This window comes from Durio zibethinus, chromosome 28 (genome assembly GCF_047325235.1).
Source record: "Durio zibethinus cultivar Kanyao isolate XHJ-2024 chromosome 28, ASM4732523v1, whole genome shotgun sequence".
NCBI lineage: Eukaryota > Viridiplantae > Streptophyta > Magnoliopsida > Malvales > Malvaceae > Durio > Durio zibethinus.
In genome coordinates, this window is record NC_143189.1 from 3,980,223 (window position 1) to 3,998,845 (window position 18,623).

At 32.1% G+C, this 18,623-nt stretch overlaps 2 protein-coding genes across 5 annotated transcripts; both read right to left on the reverse strand.

Moving 5' to 3' along the window:
• Positions 1–185: 185 nt before the first annotated feature.
• PEX1 (peroxisome 1) lies at positions 186–8,984 on the reverse strand. 4 transcript variants are annotated; one of them, XM_022867863.2, is made up of 17 exons: positions 8,632–8,984; positions 8,340–8,513; positions 8,110–8,209; positions 7,324–7,800; positions 5,715–6,455; positions 5,199–5,290; positions 4,668–4,741; positions 4,272–4,494; positions 4,001–4,094; positions 3,707–3,861; positions 3,179–3,409; positions 2,390–2,590; positions 1,800–1,925; positions 1,657–1,718; positions 1,206–1,323; positions 658–942; positions 186–571 (listed from the first exon to the last, which is right to left on the reverse strand). In XM_022867863.2, exons 1-17 carry the CDS (start codon positions 8,830–8,832, stop codon positions 533–535), a joined length of 3,393 nt encoding a protein of 1,130 aa, XP_022723598.2. In that variant the 5' UTR covers positions 8,833–8,984; the 3' UTR covers positions 186–532. The 4 variants fall into 4 exon arrangements, 3 of the variants coding, with proteins under 3 accessions (XP_022723598.2, XP_022723597.2, XP_022723600.2); XM_022867862.2 differs by having other exon boundaries at positions 4,227–4,494; XR_016335156.1 differs by lacking the exon at positions 1,206–1,323 and having other exon boundaries at positions 4,227–4,494.
• A 357-nt stretch (positions 8,985–9,341) lies between these two features.
• Positions 9,342–13,692, reverse strand: LOC111281377 (E3 ubiquitin-protein ligase WAV3-like). Its single transcript, XM_022869120.2, has 2 exons — positions 13,336–13,692; positions 9,342–11,533 (listed from the first exon to the last, which is right to left on the reverse strand). The coding sequence occupies exons 1-2, from the start codon at positions 13,519–13,521 to the stop codon at positions 9,578–9,580; spliced, it is 2,142 nt and encodes a 713-aa protein (XP_022724855.2). The 5' UTR covers positions 13,522–13,692; the 3' UTR covers positions 9,342–9,577.
• Between the last annotated feature and the right edge of the window lie 4,931 nt (positions 13,693–18,623).

Genomic DNA, 18,623 nt, shown 5'->3' on the forward strand with positions numbered 1-18,623 from the left:
ATGTTATATGATTGAATTTATCACACTACAAATTGAATCTAAATATTAATTTCAATAAAATTTATGCAATATAAATTTTTAATTAAATTTTTTTTTTCAATTACAATCACTTTTTTTTTTAATCACAATTACAACAACTTTTTTTTTTTTTTTAATTTTATGAAACCAGTCTTACTGCCCTAAAATAAAAATAAAAAAGTGATTCACATTTTGATTAAAATACATAAATAACTAATATTCAATATATTCTGGGCCCGGCCTTACCCAGATACCTGCAAGATACCTGTTTAAGCCCATTATTCTATTGGCCCTTGTTTTGAAACAAGGGAATTAATCAAGCGTCACCATCCATGGCAAGAACAACGTAGAATTTTTTTAACATACAACAATTGCGACACCAAAACTATCCTCAACCTTCATGGATTCAGGTTTGAAAGAATGATTTAGGTATAAAATTGAAAAGAAAAAAGAGGAATCCAACGTAGATCTTTCAATTCCACGAAAAATGGGCAGCGATGACTCTTTCTATTGGTCATGCCAGCGTTGCCCTCTTGCCTTTAGAATCCCTCGACTGCAAGTAGTTTTATAAGTTGGGTGAGTGACTAACGTGACAAGCTGCAATCTAGAGAGGAAAATTAGTTTGCAAGAGAGAAAAACCTGTGCACCGACGGATCTCTTCGAATCCAGAAACTGACTGTAGATGCCATAAAGTCTCTTCTTCTCAGATTCTGAAACTGACGGTCTTGCTTTCGAAGCAATAGACTTCAGAACACCATCAGTTATGACTGGCATTTTTCCAGGCTCATTGCTATTCGCACTGTTCAAATGTTCATGAACTGCAGCGAGCTGCGCATCTGAAAGAAGAGCTTGGAGATCAGCTCCACTAAATCCTTCTGTCATATAAGCTATGGCGCCTAAATCAACATCCCTGGCCAATGGTAGCTGCATTATTTGTACAAAAACAAAGATGCGTCACAAAGGAATCAAACTAAAACATTAAATCAAGTTAAATTTCCAGTTCCATAAGTAGCAAGATCGTTTTCATTCTTCACTCTGTTACAAATGTTAACAGAGTTATGAACTTCTGGGAAGCAATGCATCGCCGACAGACTAATTTATATTTTGGTTTCTATGACAAAATAAAAGAAGAAAGAAATCAGGGCAATAAAAAATTATACATTGTCTACCAAGTATCTATCACTAACCTTTCTAGAAAGAACAGTCAGAATATCCAACCTCTCACGCTGAGATGGAAAATCACAGAAAAGGAGGCGATCAAGCCTACCTGGTCTCAACAATGCAGCATCAAGTAGATCTGGTCTACTGCTTAACATAAGAATTCAAGTCAACTTTCATGAAAGGCATGCAACTAATAAGAAAAACAATGAAATAAGAAATTCGCATGCAAAATCTTGAAATCAAGTGATCATTTTGGACAAGAAATTTGAAAATGTTTTCAAAATTTGTGCTATTGGCACAGCTATATTTTACGGGTTATGCATCTCATGTCAAAATCAATCCCATCAAGATCTAGTTGTTAAGTCATCAACTCCCAGATCTATGTGCATTGGGACAATGCCTAATTAGTGAACCATAGTTAATGACATTGTGAACAGAGATGTTAACTGGAGATTAATAATAGATTTGAAAACTAACCTTGTTGCAGCAAACACAAATACACCAGTCAAGACTTCGACACCATCTAATTCAGTTAGGAACTGTTTGAAAGGAATATAAAATGAGAAAGAAGACAAAGTAACTGCAAATTTATAAAATGCAGCAAGCAAAAAGATACTGACTTGATTAACAACTCGATCAGTTACTCCAGTGTTGTCATGCCCTCTTTTAGGGGCAATGGAATCAAATTCATCAAAAAAGAGGAGGCATGGTGCTGCAGCAGCTGCCTTTGAAAAAATATCTCGAACCTGAAACAATAGGCATAGGACATGCACCATAAGTTACATTTCTTCAGTAGAAATGCATTAACATATGTCCAGAGTATAATGATGAGCTGAACTTCTTAATTGGTAAGCATAATGTTTCTACAACTCAGTATCCTGGGCCTTTGGACTCCAGAATAAGTTAACAAGTACTACAAGTTTGCAGGTTTACACAGACAATAATATATTATGGCTTCCCACACCCTTCAATTCAATACTTGTATAGCATGTAACATGAACTTGCTGCTACAATTCATTTTAGGCAAGGTTATACATACACTTTATGCATTTACATAGCTCATTTCGAAAATTATTGTTTAAATCTGCTATTCTCTAAAAATCAGCTTTTGCTTATAATAATATTACTGGCATATCAAGAAACAAAAATCAACTATCAAGGCATCTATAAAAGATAGTAAAAGAAAAAAGGCTTAATTATACTCTCTTACAGCTTGCTCAGAAGCACCAATGTATTTGTTCAGTAGCTCAGGCCCTTTCACCGATATAAATCTTAGTGAACAAGCAGCAGCAGCAGCACCAACAATGTGAGTCTTGCCACAGCCAGGAGGACCATACAAGAGAACATTAGATCGCAACCTTAAAGGAGCTTGTGCAAATATATTTGGGAACTTTGAAGGCAGTTCAATCATCTGACATTGGAGTATAAGTATTAGCAACAGATAGAGCATAAGATGCTTTCAGATTGGAATAAAACAATGAATGATTGAGAAAATGTACGTATTGGAAGATGAAAATTGGACATAACATCAATAGATAATTGAAATGATAAATAAAGACTCTTATTTTGATGGTAGTCTTAAGCCAGTATTTTACTGATACCAACTACAGCGTAAGAAAGTGATAAATGCTAAAGAACAATACCATACAAAGCACCCAATATCAAGATCCTACGGGGGAACAACATATTAAGTTAGATATCAAGATCCTATGGGGAACATCATATTAAGTCTTTTTTACAAACCTGACTAAATCTATCAAAAGAAAGTACTATCAACAGAAAGTAGAATCAAAATGTTAACAAAAAAAGGGTCCAGGTTTATCATATTCTCTTCTCACATACACAAAGAAGATAAGCATGCTGGGTGCAACAGAGAAGAATGAGGTTTACATTTTGGCTGACACTAGAAGCAAATCAGGAAAACAATACAACCTGCATAATCCAAATATAAATTTAGAATAATCATAGGCAACTTAGAAGGCCAGAAGGAAACTTGTACCTCTTTGATAGCATCCTGAATGTCATTAAGACCACCAACGTCATCCCAACCAGAGCGACCAACTTCAGGAGCAGATTTAGTAATGTCACGCATGGCAACTGGAAGGAAATCATGCATAGCATGAGAGAAATCATCCCTAACTAGTACAGGCTTCATGTGTTCCTCAGAGCCAGAATCAGAAGGTAAAAATCGACCAATGGCAGCATGAACAGCTCTATCAACCAATATTTCCTGAAACAATGAAATTCCTTGGTATCAATTTTTTTGCATAATTTTAGGATAAGCAACATAAAAGAGTATGCAATCTCTTTCCCATAATATATCACAGAATGCAACTTATCATATCCAATTTAAACTACATGCAGAATCAAAACATCGAGAAAATTAGTAACAAGAGGGATAAAGATGTCAGTAACATACAGATAGGAAGTAAGTGACAAACTTATCCAGAGGAGAAAAAAACATTAATGCCTCTTAAAAAAATACTAGGCAGAAATACATATAAACACAAACAAGAAACAAAAATACCAGATCATATGCATCATATCCATCACATTTGGAAGCTACATCCATTAAGATATCATCATGACATTGTAGGGAACGCCTCTGAATTTCATGCTTCAATATGGCCCCACGTTCAGAGGGAGCAGGTACAGGCAGTTGCACATGAAAGTCAAACCTTCCTGATAATAACCAAATTCAAGAATGCAAAACTATTAGAAAATGAGAAGATAAAGAAATTATAGAGTCGAGGTTCGTTATAATTCCAATACAACAAGAGGTTAGAATCCTTAAACCAATAAAGTAAAGATGAAGACAAACCTGATGAGCTCAAAGATTGGGGGATACTCTCCAGAGATTGCACAGAAGCTATAAAAGCTATTGGACCAATACCACAGGAGCTCTTCCTCTTTTCCTGCTCAATGTTACACGAAAATCTATTAGCTGACCATGAATTATTAAAATAAAATGCATCAGAAAAAGTGTTTGGATCAAGAGCACTGGTTTGACAGAATGGAATCAACATCTGTTAAGGCTTCAGTACTACCAAATAGGGAAATGAGGGACATATGGGCATCACAAAGATATATACCCCATATTCATCCATAATGTCAGTGAGAAAGTTAGTAAGTGCAACAACTGAGGTTGAAAGCTGGGATCCTTCTGAGTAAGATGAAGATTGGATGATGCTATCAAGATCATCAAAAATGACAACTGAAGGTGCATGATCAAGAGCTTCAGATATGAAACTTGAAAGAGCTTGACGAATGGTCACATGCTTCTCTAAAGCAAGTTGTGAGCAACATATAAAGATTCTGCATGCACAGACAAATACCAATATGAGTTTTTCACCCGTAGAAACCACCAATCAGAATTAGAAAACCATAAAGCAATGAAGATTTTTCCGAGACAGAATCAGCCATACTTATGGCATTTCCAAATGTCAACATTGAGAAGGATGCATATGCATTTTCAAATAATTTCTTACACATGAGCTAACAGGTCTTCTTGTTCTTCAAGGGACTTTGCAACAGCTCTTGCCAATAATGTCTTTCCAGAACCCTAACACAAAACAATACACCAATTTTTATTTAAGTCAAAATTATCAGAACCTATATGTCAAATAAATACAATAACGCACTCTTAAGAACAACAACAGAAGTAGATTCTAAAAAAATACTCTCAAAGAGTCATCCCTAAAAGAAAGGTAAAAGAATATTATGCACCAACATCTTTATCACAAAACATAAAGAGAGAACAAAGTTGAGAATCTAAGATTGTCAAAGAAGAAGGTCAACATAAAGTGATATCTAATTGCAACATAATAAAGATTTCTACAAGATACAGTTGAGAATTTAAGTTTTGTTTTCAAAAGATTAGAAAATGCAGCTTGTGGTAAAATCGTAATTTGCAAAAAGGGTGTTGTATGACATTTTGCGTTCTCCCCAAAGTAAAATTTAGAGAAAAGCAGGGATTTCCCTTTAATACCCAAAAGAAGCAATACATTGTAGTAACTCACCGCAGGTCCATATATTAGAACATGTCCTGGGAGAGGAAGATTGTACGTACTAAACCAAATTCCAGAAGCAGGAGATAGCAACACCATCATTCCTGCATGTAGTATTTTGTCAGGGGAACATGTTATAAGATCTTAGTTAGTTAACTCAAGGTCAAAATAGAAAAGCAAATTGTTACTAGAAAAGTTATTATCATGCTCAGCCTTGGACAAGTAACATGTGCTACCCTACTTGTCCACAAGGAGAAAAATGTAAGACAATAAAATGTTTCTCTATCTGCCATCCCTTCAAAATAACCCAGGTTGAATATTATATCAGATTTTGGCATAAAACTGAACTCAGCACACTGAAGCTTTTAGTCACCATAACAATTTCAAGAAGACCCTAAAAACACCTTACATAACAGGGTGCTGTAAACCATAAGAGATAGAACATAAGCATGGTCAGTTGTTCCTATAAAGTGGCAGGCAACTAATTCTGTTTAACTGTAAAAATTTTAAAAATAGAAAAATACCTACTATTGATAACATCAGAAGCAGTCGCACCCATCCAGCTTAATGAAGATACATTTGTACTAAACCCCTTGACAGATTTTCTGTCTTTAACAGAATACAAGGACACAGGGTTACCCAAATTTAGCTTTCCAAACAACTCTACACCTCCCTGAACATTATTCGTCTTGTTTTTATCATCAAGGGCAAGTTCATATGCATTAACCTTTCCACCGTGCAGTGTTTCCTCTGAGATGGTTAATATGTATGAAATTTCCATTGACAAATCTTTTGTCTTATTTCTCTTCTCTGAAAAACCATTAGATGAGACAAGTCCATAAGCCCCAGAATCATATCTATTCACCTCAAAGTGAAGTAGATTTTCATTTCCCAAAACCAATGTATTAACTTCCATCCCTGCAATTGAAGCTATAGCATCAAGTTGAGCAAGAAACCATGTCTGAAGAAGACACTCTAAGCCCTTCTTAGTGTCTTGATGACTGGAGTCTTCACCATCTTGGCCAGTAAATTCACAAGAAAGAGCAGCAACAACATTATCATGGATTGACCAATTTACTACCTCCAAAGAGGTTCCTGAACCAGATATAGGAAGTGAATTTTTTGTCCTAAGAGTTTTATGGCCATCAAGCACTTCAAGCCCATTACCAAGAGCCTTATTATTTGCAACCATCTTAAAATGGCATGGAGAAAGTGAAAGTACAGGAATTTCCTTCTTCAAAGCAACATTATACCCCTTTAAATAAACCCCTGCATGCATGGGAGCCTTCTTTCAAAAACCTTAACCATAAATGAAAAATGACAATGTGCATGAAATTTCAATAAAACAGCAACATAATAACTAGGAAGATAAGTTTTTCTCCTCTCCTTGTAAAATTAGCAAGAGCAAACATTGAACAAAAGTAAAGCAATGAAAAGAAACACATTGAACAGAAGGTGAATTCACTTAAGTTGGATAAAATAGCACAGGTCAAAGAACTTAGCAACGACAAATTTACCCTATAAGATGCATCTAGAAACAGAAATCTAAATGTTATATTCGTTAAATAAAAGGAAACATATATCATATAAATCAACAATTCTACAAAATTTCTTTCCCTTAATACTGTCCCTTAATACTGGAAACCTTGCAGAGTTAGTTGGCATCTAAAAAGGCTTTCCCATGTCACAATGTTTGTCTCAAATTTTCTCATCCCCATATACCCCTCATTACAATGGAAATTGCTATTTGTAAATAAACATCTACCACTTGAATACAAAGAAAAGGTAATTTCAGAAGAGAAAACTAGAAGAAATTAATTATCCTTGCATCATTTGAATCCCCTAAAGACCAAGCAATTTCCAATGAGGCACTCTAATGGAATGGAGCAAAGAATGAAGTTTGTGTTCAAAGCAATATAATAGCCAGGAAGACATTTGATGCATTCAAAGAAACATCTCATCAGACTATTCAAAGTTTCTCAGGATTGATACATAAACATGTTTAAACCGAATACTTCAATTCAGAAAAGCATCTTAAACCGCTCGTTCAATGATATCAAAAGAAATCCAGAAAACCTTTCCAAGCAAGGTAAATAGAGTAAGATGAGTAACTGATTTCTTGAAAGAATTAACATACATGAATGTAGTCCTGCTCTCAAATAAAGTCGAAGAGAGCGAGTAATCATTATATGTCCTTTAGCAACAGAATCTGAAATTAAAAGGCGAACAATCACTTGACGAAATTCCTTGTTATCAGTTGAAATTCCACCATTTACTTCCTTCGAAGTTAGACTTCCTTTCATTCTCGAGGCATCATTTTCCAGATTATTCACGCTCTCTTTGGATGATAATCTTGGCACCATAATAACCAACTGAAGAGACTCCAATGAAAATCTTTTAGCTGTTTCTTGATGAATAAAGGCAACAGAAGTAAGTGCTACCCCTAGCTCAACACCTTTGACATTACATTTATGAAACAATCTTCTGTCTGAATCTTGTATGCGTAGTAGTGCTTTTGCACCCTGAGATTCTCCAGTAGATGATTCCATGTTGTTTAAATTTTTCTTACGTCTCTTTGGAGCGACGGCAACTTCGGTTCCAGGAACAAGTTGAACTGATAAAATATATTACAAGTCAGAAAAAATTCTGTCAAGCCAAGATTAAAATTAGCACTTGACATGATTTAACAGCTACATGACAAATAATTCTTAATATGCATATGTGAATCTCTGAAAATTGTCCCTTGACATGATTCAACAAACATAATGCCTTCATAATTTCTACATGTAAAAATTATGCACTACGTTCACAATTAAGTTAATATAAAATTGGTTCTATTATGAAGCAATGGTTTTACAAACATCTAGAAAACTAGGTAGAATATCTATGTTCAGTTAGGATAATCGTATCAATATCATCTTACCCACTGCTTTCTTGGGAAAGGTTGAAACCACAAGGAAGGTTATGATCGTACGGCCATGCAACCACAGAGGAAATCGCATTCCTTCATGGAGAATCCTGACCTATATTTGTTGAAATTTATAATATAACGTATTTAATATCCATTAGAAGTTGATTTAAATTGCTTTCAGTTCGATTGCGAAGGAAATTCATCGATCATTCATTTGCTTCATTACAATATTAGTTGATTACCTGGTTTAATATAGCAGCTTCAGCTTGCTCAGAGTTAAGCTCTAAAACTTCCCAATCATCCTCGGTATGAGGTTCAATTGTGACTAATGTAGCCTTAGCCAAATTAGAAGTAGCTCGTACTTGAACGTTGGCACGATTTGGCAACGATATACATTCGGCGAATTGTTGAGAAACCTTCATAGCCAAAGAAAAAAAGCGAAAAGTAGGGGAAAATAAAAATTAAAAAAAAAGAAAGAAATCCAAGTCAAATCGAAGTCTAAACTCTAAAGGAATTGTTGAGCTGTTAGTTTACCTCAATAGCGGTGGAAGAAGACGTAGCGCCGGACCAAGCAACGATCCAGGGGTGGGCGGATTCGCTTGGGAGGCGAAGCTCGAGAGAGAGAAGGGGAGGGAGGAGAGAAGAGCGCGTTGATTGAAGGGTTTGGATAAGTAGTAGAGGAAGAGATACAAAGCAGTCTTGTACTCCTGCTACGTGTCTCACCTCAAACTCCATGGAAATGGAGAGAGATGGGGTGGGAAAGCAAAGCCGAGGTTCGATGGAGATGTAGTAGGGGAAGGGTAACTCCGGGAAAGGATAAAGCAAAGAGAGTGGCGAAGAAGAAGAATAGATAATTGGGTTGGACTTGGCCCTAACTGAAAATATTCGTCTTTCTCTTTCCCAAGGTTTTAGGCTTTGTAGGACGACACTTTCGTTTACTGTTTCCTTTTATTTTTTGTTAATTTGGTACAATGCGTTTTTTTTTTGTTGCCAAGGTATACATTTCATGAATCGATCCTTAAGGCAATTGAGATTTAAAAAAAAAAACAATCAAACTTTTAATTAAATTGATTTATGAAAAATTACCAAATTCATTGAAAATTAATAATTTTAAATTTTAGTATCTATATTTAGAAAAAAAAAAAAAACAAACAAACAAACACACACGTTCTGGGTACTCCTTTTTATGTCAAATAAAACTGAAGTTATTCAAAAAAACAAGAAGAAAAAGTTGAACCAAGCAGTACCAATCAAAATCTTTTGCTGCAATATTTCTACCATAAAAAAGCCAACTTAACATAATCCACTCGCAGAAAGAAATAATGTAAGACCGGCTAGAACTCAATCAACGGAATAAAAAATATAAAGATTGCCCCCAAAACAGTGTTGAATCTCCATATCAGTTACTGCTATCAACCTCAATGCCCCTTACCATGCTGGTGAAAAAATTGCCATACCCAGTTAAACTATGACACCACCCTTATTTATGTTGCTGAATCAGGCTGCATGACTTGTTAAAAAGCCTTTGAGGTTGATGCAAAGATCCATTAGTGAGAATCTGTGATTTCGACACCATGTTGACCATAGACGGTGTCTCATAACAAATTGTTGCGTTAGTGCTCGTAGTTGCACCTTCTTCAAGTATGATTGTTGAGTGGCCCCTAGTTGTGGCCCTCTGCCATGAGTGTGCGCTTAACCCTGAGAGAACATATGCCCGCCCAGTCTGTTCATATAACTGCATATTTGCCATTCTCTGTCCGGTTTCTCTCAGCTCTGCCTCAAGCCAGTTGCACAGGCCATCCCCAGCTTGGGCTGATACTGAAGACAACAAAGCTCTTCTTTGCTCTGACAGCAAAGCCTGCGCATGCTCTAGATCTCCCAGTTCAGCCCTCCGTTGAGCATTTGCAATAGCTTCTGCCACAGAGAGACGGTTCCTCTGTCGATCAACCTCCAAGCAAACCATGCTGTCCGTAGGAGACAAAACCTTAGGTCGTCTTATGTCAACTCTCTCGTGTCTCGACTGAACAATCTCCATTGTTGATGAATCTTTGTTCGAGCACATGACATCCAACAATGACATCTTATCCAACTTTTTCTCACCTTCAGCATGTGATGACGCTGGAATTGAGACATATACCAGAAATTCCTTCTCTTCATCTGCATATAAACTTCCAACATCAATGATAGCTTTCTGCCCCTGATAAAAGATTTCACTCTTATATCTCCCCGAGTGAATTGAACCTATTTGCACTCCAGGAGAAATTGACTGTATTGTCAGTTGGACATCTTGAGCCACAACACTGAGAAGACCACCAATGCATCGAGCAAATGCATCCTGTAAAATGTCAATGGAATCAATAAAGGAATATGTGCCACCTGATATATCAGATATGGCATGCATTGCATTGGAATCATGTTCTGAGCCAAACCCAAATGTGTGGACTGGTATGGTAAGCTGTCGGGACTCATCCCCAGATGCATTATTCCGGGGACAAAGTGAAGCTGGCAAAAGGTAAAGATACTGCAAATTATGCCTTGGATTTAAAGTGTGATTCTGTACACTGCGGTATAGGCTGTGAGTATCACCATTTAACGTATCATGGCCATCAGATAAGAGGATAATGCTTGCAATGGGATTATGCTCACGTCGCTCTTCAAGAACCTTAACCGCTTTCTTAAGACCTTCCACAATGTTTGTCCCACCACTAGAGGAAAGGGCATTGACGGATCGGATAGCATCATCATGACCACTACTGCACATCCTTCGCAATGGTAAAATTCTACGAGCTGATGATGAGAAAATAACTATGGATAACCGATCTGACGGGCCCAAGTTTTGTATGATAAAGCAAACAGCACGCTTAAGAAGAGCAAGCTTGCCAGCCATGCTGCCACTTACGTCAAGCACAGCGACAAGGTCAATTGGTGCACGATCAAATTGTTGAACATCAACATGAAAAGGTGGAGCGCTAATGCCAACAAGAATAGCGAATTTTGAAACAGAATCTGAAGCTAAAACAGCAGGAAACTCTGGTAATGCCTTAATGGTTATGGCTTGTAGACGAGTGGATGATACAGGGCCAGCATGGATGACTGGAAGTGGTTCATCATCAGAAAAGTGGTCAGTTTCCAACTCAGGCGGGGTTGGTTGATGCAGATTATGACCGAAGCCAGATACAAAAGTATCTTCAAGTGGAGCATTATAGGGAGACAGTTGGGGTTGGCCCATGCTGTTATTACGCCGAGAACCAGCAGCATTTATAGGTGCTTGGAAGGGGATGTCTTTCCATTCAGAGCGGCAAATGGGGCAAATTCGATTTCCATGTTGCACATTGGTTGCAATACAATTGAAGTGGAAAGGATGAGAGCACTCAGCTGTGAAGATGGCCAGGCCTTCTCCCTTTTTCAAGCTTCCCAAGCAAATTGCACAAATCTTCTGAACCCATAAAGAGAGGACTTAGGGGTAAAAGATTAAGAATATGATGCAAGATAGTATTAATTTTACCATATAGCTAATATCTACAACATGCATGAGAATGACTAGTACTTAACTTCATAAGAACATTCCACAACATTTGAACTACCATACCTTGGATGATTCAAGTTGGACAAAATAAGAAATCCGAAAAGAAAACACAACATTCTTAAGAATAAAATCAATTTAATCAAACTGAATGGGAATAGACTTAACCTATAATGAATTGAATGTTTAGCTTTGATTGAAACAATTCAAAAAGTGAGACAAGAAAGATGATATGATTAGAAGGAGCTCAAACTTATGCTGGAATTTCAATTCATAAACATGGATTTGGGAACAATAAAAGTTCAACATCTCTCCCTTTTTTGGGGAGGGGTTAGGGAAGCAGGCACAATTTGATGCAGGATCATGGAAAGAATTATGAAGCATTAGTGCAAAATTAGCCTTAATACCAACATATACCAACCACATAAAAACACTAATGCTTCGATCTTTCACAAGTTGGTCACCTCTAAATTGACAGAAAATAACAGAGTCCATCTCAACAACTTTGGTAGCATTAAGTTACTTAAACTCCCAGCAATACACTATTTCATTATTTACCAAGTTTAGACCCATATCCTGCTCATGGAAAATAAAATGAACAGAAACAAAATTCAATGCATGATTTATGCACTAGACAACTGGCACACTCATTGTTTTCACTAGCCAAAAAATGGAAAGATGATTCAAAGTTTTTCTTCTACCAAACAAAAATTTAAAAGTTAAAAACATTTGTACATGAAAGTCATAGCCCAAAAAAAAAAAAAAAAAAAACTCATGCATTTGCCAAAACCAAAAGCTTCTTTCTCTACTCCATGTCCTAATCATTTTTTATGAAAGATCAAGTTTTAAGATGGAGGATTCGAACCCCATTATTTATTAGTTCCGGCTTAAACGTCAAATGAAACAAACACCTAGGTGTTAAACTCCGTCCATGCACGCAGTCATCTCTCAAAAGATGGTATATAACCAGAGGTTCAAATCCATATATAACACATTCTTTGTAAAAAAAAAAATAAACACCCAGGTGTTATGCCCTGAACTTTTATCCGAATTCAAGCTGTACAAAATGCTTAAACGCCCCACCAAAACCATGTTTTCATTATGCTAAATTAAATTTCTATCAACATATTTAGCAACTTCTTTTGACTACGCTTAAAAAGCTTTGTAACCTGGGCAAATGTAAGTCCAAATTTTTTTTTCCCATAACAAAAAGTAATATAAAAGCGGGCAATGTCATTTTTAATGATCGAAACCGTTATGTAACAGTAATGCGAAGAGCATTGCATTAACGTTTCAAAGTCAGATACAGTACCCACAGTAGTTATAAACAACCGTGGCATAATCCGTAATTAACTCCCATATCTAGTTTGACTATGATCACCGTTTCCAACTCCAATAATCACTCAATTTAACAAAACGTGACCAAACAGCGATCCTTATATGTAACTTTACCCGGATACCCTCACTAGAAAAAGAAAAGAAAGAGAAGAACAAGATAACAGCAGGAGGTAATTCAGTCAATAAGCGTAAAAAACTCAATTCGGTTGGGCAAACTGAACAGCCGATTTTTTCGCGGCAAACAAAATTCACTATTTCGCCGGGACAAAAAAAAAACTCGGCCGCAGCCGGCGGGCAAGTAACCACCAAAGCGAAAAAAGAAAAAAAAAACAAAAAAAAAAGTTGAAGAGAGAAAGGAAATGAAGGGGAAAACCGACCTTAGAAGAGCGGAAGCTGAAGCTGTACGAGAGGAGAGAGGAAGAGCGAGAGACAGAGGAAGGAGAAGGCGAAGAGGCAGTGCCGTTGGCTGAGGAACAGGAGGAGAAGGAGGAGGAAGAGCGGTGTTGGTGGGTAGAAAGCTTCGGAATCAGAGATTTCTTCAGCTTTTTCCAAGCGCTCGCCATTTTCTTTGCAGGGAGAGAGAAAACAAAAATAAGAGAAAGGGAAATTTGGTTAGGAATTGGAATTACGAAAATGGCATTGATGGCAGCGTTTGTGCCTTTGTGGATATTTGGAAAACTGAAAAGAGCGGAAGTTGAAGGAGGGAGAGTGTTTAAGAGTTAAAAACGAGATATTCAGGGAAGTTATTTACGAGATTATATCCTTTATTAAATTTTTAATATTATTTAAAAAAAAATAAATTCGAGTTTATCTTGATTTATCTATTTATATATTATTTTATTAAAAATATAAAATTGATTAATTAATAAATCAATTTACATGATATTAAAATTGATATTTAAAAATTACAAATTTAAATAAATTTATGTACGTAACTTTTTTTTTAATTTTATAAATATAAAACTAATAATTCAAAAATAAATTAAGAATTTCAAAAAATATATATAAATATACTCTTCCAGAAAATAAATCAGTGGATTGAGTCAAATTTAAAACAAAAAAAAAAATTATAGAATTATATCTTTGTAACAAAAGCTTCGCATCATTGCCCTTACCGTAAATTTAGATGAACAAAAATATCACCAAAACCCTATTCATTTTTTCTCCCTCACATTTAGGAATATTAAAGAAAATATATATATATATAGCTCAATGTTTACTCTTTAAGAGATTATTATCATTATTTAAAAATCAATTAAAATATTAAAAATAGAAAATAATTCTATGATTATCACAAAGGGTGTAATACAATATAGACATCGAGAAATTTCTTTCACCGAAGCTTGTGATATCGTCTCAAGCTTCAGTTAAAATAAAATATCAACTAGAAAAGGAATTAAGATAAAGTAAAATTTAAAGATTCTTTAATGGTATTATAAAAAATATATTAGTAATTCATAATGAACAGCAATTATGAATTATAGGAAAAAAACATGATTTTTTAAGTGGAAATGATAATTAATATTGTGTTGATAACCTAATAATTTATATCATTATATTGTATGAAATATTATATTTATATCATGTTTTATATAAAAATTATGTATCACGATTCATGTCGATACAAAAATGTATAATATAATTTTTTAATTTTATTAAATTTATTTTCTAATTTTTTTTATTTTAAATCATGTTATTTTTATATCTTTTATTCATATCATTTTTTATATTATATTATTATATCATATTTTAAATTATCAATATCAATAATAATTTGGTAAGCAATAATCAAGTATGCAAGTTCACATTAGGCTTTAAATATGCCTAAAAGTTTAATATTGAGCTTTTAAATTTTGAGACAGTGAGCCCAAATCAACGAAAATGAGTTTATTTCAAAATTAGATTTATAACTATTTAAAGCTTTGGCTTAAAACGGGAGGGATGAATACGAAATTTAATTTAATTTATTTGAATAATTAATTTTTTAAATTTTATATATAATGAGTATAGGACTCAAAATTTATCATATGTTATTTTTTATTATTTTCCCATCATAGTCTTTTTTTTATAAAAAATAAGCAAGGGAGATACATATTTTCATTATATTATATATATAAATATTATCAAAAGTTAAATTATGATAGTTATAATTAAAATTTTAATATTTTATCAATATATTAATGATTATTGGTATTTATTATCATTTTAAAATAGTTGATCATGTTTTTCAAATTTAATAATCTAAAATATGACATAATGACATAACATGAATATAATACAAATATAAAATATAATTTTAAAATTTAACAATAATTATATAAAAATTTAATAAAATAAATATATATTTCATATTTTTTTATCAAAATGAATTATAATATATAATTTTTATATAAAACATGATATAAATATATAAATTTTAATAATTTATATAATATAAATATACGAATCATCAAATCTAAACACTTATAACATATAAAAATTACCTTTACTTTATTACGAAAATAATCATATCTAAATTTTCTTTCCACTACTTTTCAATACATGATATTGCAAATTAATTAAATATAATTCAAATACCCTTTTCAATACTTATCTATAATTGATTCCATCTTCAACTATGTGATTATAGTTAAATATTTTGGTTCATATCATTTTACGGGAACAATTGCAACATCCAAAAGAAACAATAGTTTTACATGAAAGATAACGACTTCTCCAATAGTATCATTTAAAAGTCAATAGTGTTTGGTATCATGTACTTTCAGTTCCCACAGTTCCCACTATTTCCAAATTCAACTCCATTAATTTTGATGTGACGCATTTAAGTACATTATAATTCACTAATTTTATCTTTTTATCTTTTTCAATCAAACAATTATTAAATACAGATTCAATAATAGATTAAAAAATCATATAAAAAATAATTTATTAATTCTATCATTAATATATAAAAATAATAATTAGATCTGATAATTTGTATATTCATAATTTTAAATTATATAAAATATTAAAATTCATATATTTATATTATATTTATATAAAAATTATATGTTATAATTTTTATCGACATAAAATATAAAATATAATTTTTTAATTTTATTAAATTTATATATAATAATTATTAAAATTTTAAATTACATAATTTTTATATTTTATATTTATATTTATATAATATTATTATATCATATTTTAAATTATTAAATTTAATAATAATTCATAAATTATTAACAAAAGCAAGAAGTCTTTTTTCCTTTTCCCAGTCAAACAAGGAAGATATTTTATTTTGCTTTGGTTTGATATAAAATATTACAAGTATTTCATGCTGTCGCCATAGCTTATCTAGAAAGTAGAATATTTAATGGTAACATAAATACTGATTATTTCACGAAATTGACATTAATTAATAAGGACGTCTTGTAAAATATAATTTTATTTTTATGAACTTTAGCAACCAATATAAGATCACAACGAACCGAAGGTACCATAATCTAAATAATTGAAAATGTCAAATACGATAATAATTTATAGAATATTCTATTAGGAATGGGGAATAAACGTGTAGTAATGGTTGGTCAAGAGTGGTGATTCTTAAACATAGAAAATAGATCATGTTGGTCCGACTTCGACGTAAGTAATTTTAGATTTTAATTTTATCGACACTTTTTATTGGTGTTAATTTTGAATGTATAATTTCGATAAAACAATGTATGTATCGTATTAATTTGGAAGTTGACTAACTAAAAAATATATATATATATTGTGCAAGCAAGCACACTACCACAAGAAAAGAAAAAAAAATCAAATTTAAACCACATATTTGGAGTAATAAATGAGAATTACGAATTTCATTTAAAAATGAACAAAAATTAATATATTAAAAATATATCAATTTTTATGATAGAATCACATCAGAAAAACTAGATATTAATATGAAAAAAGTCTAAATCCATATAAATCTCATAAAAATTTCATATTTTCAATGTGAGATTCAAGTCTTATACGTTACAAATAAAATCATAACATTTTTAGACCCCAATAATAATAATAAAATAATGGCATGATTTTCGCATACGAAATCCCAAGTTTAATGCCAAAAAAAAAAGGGCACTCGGAAAAAGTACTTCCTTTTTCTTCACTTGCTTTTATAGGAACTCTTTGAATTATTTAGTTCAAGATTCCTTTCCTTTTTTTCAAATTAAGTACGAAATGTGGGCCTCATCATAATTTTCCTTTTTTCTTAATTGTTGCTATTAAAAGGTTAATGCATCACCTCTTTTATCAAGCTACTTACCCTTTTAGGTTGCCACTCTTGCACTCTCAACACTTTCTTAATTATTATTAGTCACAACATTTAAAATTTCTTAATTAATTTATATATCTCACCATTATTTAATTTTAATTACATGATATATAAATATATGTCATTAAATTTAAAATACCTTATATATCAACGATTATTTATATTTTAATATTTATTTAAAAAAATTTTAAATTTATTAGACTCGACAAATCATATCAAACTTTGCATAAAAATTTTCTAATACCAACGGAACCTAATTTGTTTTAACCATAAAGAAATGCCGTCATAAGCATTTCCATACAAAGTTAAAAGCATAAATACAAATTTTTTTTTCGTTTTTGTTTTTTGCCCATTACATAAACTATAAAGTCATTCTATTTCCAAACAAAAATAGCATAGATGCCATCCCAAAGTCGAATAGAAAAGCCACAAGAATTTTGAATTATTTAAATTCAAGTTGGTGTATTTTTTAGGGCATAGTCCAACCCAAAATTTCAATCATTTCTTAATTAATTCGGAAAGTCCATCACCAATCAAATCACTCAATAAAATGTAAAATAAAATAAATAAATTTAATAATTTTTATATTTATATCATATAAAATATTAAAATTTATATATTTATATCATAATTTACGTTAAAATTATATATTATAATTATTGTCAACATAAAAATATATAAATGTATATTTTTTATTTTATTAAAATAATATATAATAATTCTTAAAATTTTAAATCGTATTTTTTTTATATTTTTATATTATATTTATAACATATTTTATATTATTAAATCTAAAAAATAAATGTGATTATAAATTTTTAGCTAAATTTTGGAATAACGATAAAATCATTGAAATATATAGGGATAAGGTTATCCCCTTAAAAAAAGGAAGCAAATAAATATGTTAGGCAACTTAGATAATTTGTACGGTTCAAATTTATTAGGAATTAGGCTTGAGTTTGATTTGTTAATGTAGCTCTTGTTTAAGACAAATACTGAAAATTAATAATTAATCAAGTATTAATTCAAATAATAAACATATCGAATAGATTTTCGTTATTATTAATTTAAGAAAATTTAGATACATAAAAAAATTTTTTAGAGAAAAAATAAACGATACATAATATTCTTTCTATATGAATAAAATAGATAATGATTAAAGGGTTAAATGTAGATTAAGAATTAAAAAAATAATAAAAATAGTAGAATTATTAATTTTATGAAACATATGCATAACTCAAACTTCTCAAATAACCTTATGGAACTCTTATTATAACTAAATATTTACAAAAAACAAAAAAAAAACCCATGGCCATGACCTGATCTATATCAAGTTTCATAATGCAATAAATACTTTATTTTTAA